Here is a 3,619-nt window from a genome sequence, read left to right on the forward strand (position 1 = left end):
GGTTCTGTAATCAGCGGTAAATCTCCATCACGTGCGGGCTTTCACATTGAGCAGCATTAGCTACACAGAGCCGTTGTTCACTGACGAGCTGCGCAAAACCACGTTCAAAATCGCACGATTTTTTGCGCAGCTCGTCAGTGAACAACGGCTCTGTGTAGTAAATGCTGCTCAATCTGAAAGCACGCAGGTGATGGAGATTTACCGCTGATTACAGAAGCGGCTTTACTGACAAGATGCGCATTAAATATCGCATGCGATTTATCGTGTAGCCCTACTTTGCAGTAAAAGTGGCCCTCCTATTAACTTTGTCCTATAAGTGCGGCTCTCGTGAAAAAAATAGTGAAGAACACTGGTCTATATAGTAAATATTGAACAGTTTAACAAGCATCTAAACCTAAAGCCCTTAACAATGCTATAAATCTGATTAATTCATAGATATGTTGATCCAGGAGCTCCAGGCGCATGTCCTACATGGTTAAATCATGTTGTAACACGTGGTAGAGAATAACAGGTTTGGTTCTCAGATTCGTGTGGTTCTCATTCTGCACTTCTGGGCTAGAAATAAAGGCCTGAAGAGTTAAAACATGATATGAATATTTAATGAGCAGAAAGCCAATCAGAGCGAGGATCTGACCGCAGCGTGTGGGGAGTGACTCTCGGGTTACGGGTTTGTCCTTGAGGTTAGAGGTTTTACTGTGAATCTGATACTTTATAAAGACCCTTGAGACATCGGGTCTAAAAATAAAGCAGGAAAAAACAGATGAGAGATGAGATGAATTTAGAGGATGAGAAAGAGGCATGAAGTGAAACGAGGACAGGAAAGAAACTTAATGTATTATATACATTTCTGTGTAATATTGAATCATTTATATGATATAGATAAAAGCATGATGTCACATCACATTACCAATTACTGCATTTGCTGTTTATGGATGTACCCTGTACCAGGGCTGTTATTATAAACTAAAACTATGAGTCTTTTTGTTATAAAGCTGAAATAAAACAAAATCTAAATATTAGATGAAGAACTTTAATTAGAATAAATTAGAAATGTTGCACTGGCAACAAACTAAGTTCAAGTTGATGTAATAAAATTACTAAAACTGAAATATAAACAAATGAAAGCTAAATAGAAAAAATAAAAAACTAATAAAACCTACAAAAGCACACAACAAAATTACTAAAACTAAAATTGAAACTGAACTTAAAATATAAAAATAACAGCTAATTCAAAATATAAATAAGTACTATAATAGCTTATACATAATACTAAAATATGCAGTTGTGAGAAATCACTTCAGATATTATAATCATATGAATTTTGATATTTGAGGAACAGAATCAAAGCATCTGCAGATCAGGTGTAAATGCTTTACCTGTGCAGGTGATGCACTGATAGATGTGTGTGTGTGTGTGTGTGTGTTGCAGGTATGATTATGTGGAAGTGGAGGATATTTCTGAAACCAGCACCATCATCTGGGGCCGCTGGTGCGGTCAGAGAGCTCCGTCACGGATCACATCCAAAACAAACCTCATCAAAATCACCTTCAAATCGGATGATTACTTCGTAGCAAAACCAGGATTCAAAATCTGCTATTCACTGCTGGTGAGTTTCACTGCTGGTTGCATTACGGCACATTAACCTCCTGTATGGAACATTTGCATAAGAATTTCACATTAAACTGTGTATTTTTTGTTTAATCACATGTTCGGGGTGAGTACAATTTTATTTTACATTTTTTTTGTTTCTTGAGCAGCAAATCAGCATATTAGAATGATTTCTGAAGATCATGTGACACTGAAGACTGGAGTAATGATGCTGAAAATTCAGCTTTGATCACAGAAATAAATGACATTTTATAATATATTTACATAGAAAACACTTGTTTGAAATTACTCTTTTTACTGTATTTTTTTTAAACAAAGAAACTCAGCCTTAATGGGCAGAAGAGTAAAAAATCTTACCAACCCAGAGCATAATATAAAATATTACACACACACACAAAAATCATGTAAAATTAATAGTTGGTCTAGAACAAGAACTATCCATTTTTTATATCAGGTTTATTTACTGTAGCTTTTGTGCACATGCTAAAAAGCGGATGCTAGCGGATGGTGGAACGATAGCAGATGGTGTGAGAAATATTTTACAACATTTATTGGGACTAAAGCCATCCTGCTTTACGACTGCCTCGTGGCTTTTTTCTCCACACTGGCCAAAATGGCAATAATCTGCTGCTAGCTGTCAGCATAAATATGCAATATGTTTTCTCTCTGTGTAAATCTGTAATTTGTACATTTCCATCATTTCCATGTTGGGAAACAGAGACACATGCACTGGACATGAATGTGATGACATTTCATATTAAGCATTTATATTTTACTGGGCTTTGTGCAAAACTCACTGGCACAATGCTAAGGAGCTATGGATGGTTGCCAGGGTGTTGCTAAGCGGTTGCTAGGGTGTTCTGTGTGGTTACTAGGTGGCTTCTTCTTAAAGTTTTACAGCTTCTTAACTGAAATGCTTTTTTACCTTAGATGAACTTACAAAAGTTTGGCTTAAGACATTTGTTTCTAAGCCAGACGACTGCCTCGTGGCTTTTTTCTCCACACTGGCCAAAACGGCAATAATCTGCTGCTAGCTGTCAGCATAAATATGCAATATGTTTTCTCTCTGTGTAAATCTGTAAATTTGTACATTTCCATCATTTCCATGTTGGGAAACAGAGACACATGCACTGGACATGAATGTGATGACATTTCATATTAAGCATTTATATTTTACTGGGTTTTGTGCAAAACTCACTGGCACAATGCTAAGGAGCTATGGATGGTTGCCAGGGTGTTGCTAAGCGGTTGCTAGGGTGTTCTGTGTGGTTACTAGGTGGCTTCTTCTTAAAGTTTTACAGCTTCTTAACTGAAATGCTTTTTTACCTTAGATGAACTTACAAAAGTTTGGCTTAAGACATTTGTTTCTAAGCCAGAATAAGACCGACAAAGAGAGAAAAGAGGTGTGAGCGACGATACAAGAAAGTGAGAGACTGTGAGACTGAAGTGAGTGTTCGGTGTGAACGTGTGAGCGTGTTACTGCGGTAAAAACACTGATCTAATGAGGAAAGATCCACCCTGAATTGTCTGAGTTTAGTTCTGTCTTTATCACATGTACATGGAAAAACTGTATAATGAGAAATGACAGCTAACAACATGTTTTGACTTTGTTCTTGTTGAAATCAGTGTAAAATTTTCCAGAATCACACACTCCTTAAAGGAATAGTTCACCCAAAAAAGAAAATTTGCTGAAAATGTACTCGCTCTCAGGCCATCCAATATGTAGATGAGTTTGTTTCTTCATCAGATCTGGAGAAATGTAGCATTGCATCAGTGTCTCAGCAATGGATGCTCTGCAGTGAATGGGTGCCGTCAGAATGAGAGTCCAAACAGCTGATAAAAACATCACAATAATCCACAAGTAATCCACACCACTCCAGTCCATCAGTTAACATCTAGAGAAGACAAAAGCTGAAACAAATCCAGCATTAAGACGTTTTTAACTAAAATACATTGAGTCCATAATCCATAATAACGCTTCCTCCAGTGAAAAAGTCCATCTCCTGTTGTC

General features: G+C 37.1%; 1 protein-coding gene across 3 annotated transcripts in view; it reads left to right on the forward strand.

Annotated features, from left to right (window-relative positions):
• The window catches only part of LOC107725770 (platelet-derived growth factor D-like), a 32,353-nt gene that overhangs the window by 10,941 nt on the left and 17,793 nt on the right, over window positions 1-3,619 (forward strand). For all 3 annotated transcript variants that reach the window (XM_016535164.1, XM_016535165.1, XM_016535166.1), the window contains exon 3: window positions 1,429-1,606. In XM_016535164.1, the coding sequence (XP_016390650.1) occupies window positions 1,429-1,606 (178 nt within the window). The remainder of the gene's footprint in view (window positions 1-1,428; window positions 1,607-3,619) is intronic.

Source organism: Sinocyclocheilus rhinocerous, unplaced genomic scaffold (assembly GCF_001515625.1).
Source record: "Sinocyclocheilus rhinocerous isolate Xijiao unplaced genomic scaffold, SAMN03320098_v1.1 scaffold215, whole genome shotgun sequence".
Classification (NCBI taxonomy): domain Eukaryota; kingdom Metazoa; phylum Chordata; class Actinopteri; order Cypriniformes; family Cyprinidae; genus Sinocyclocheilus; species Sinocyclocheilus rhinocerous.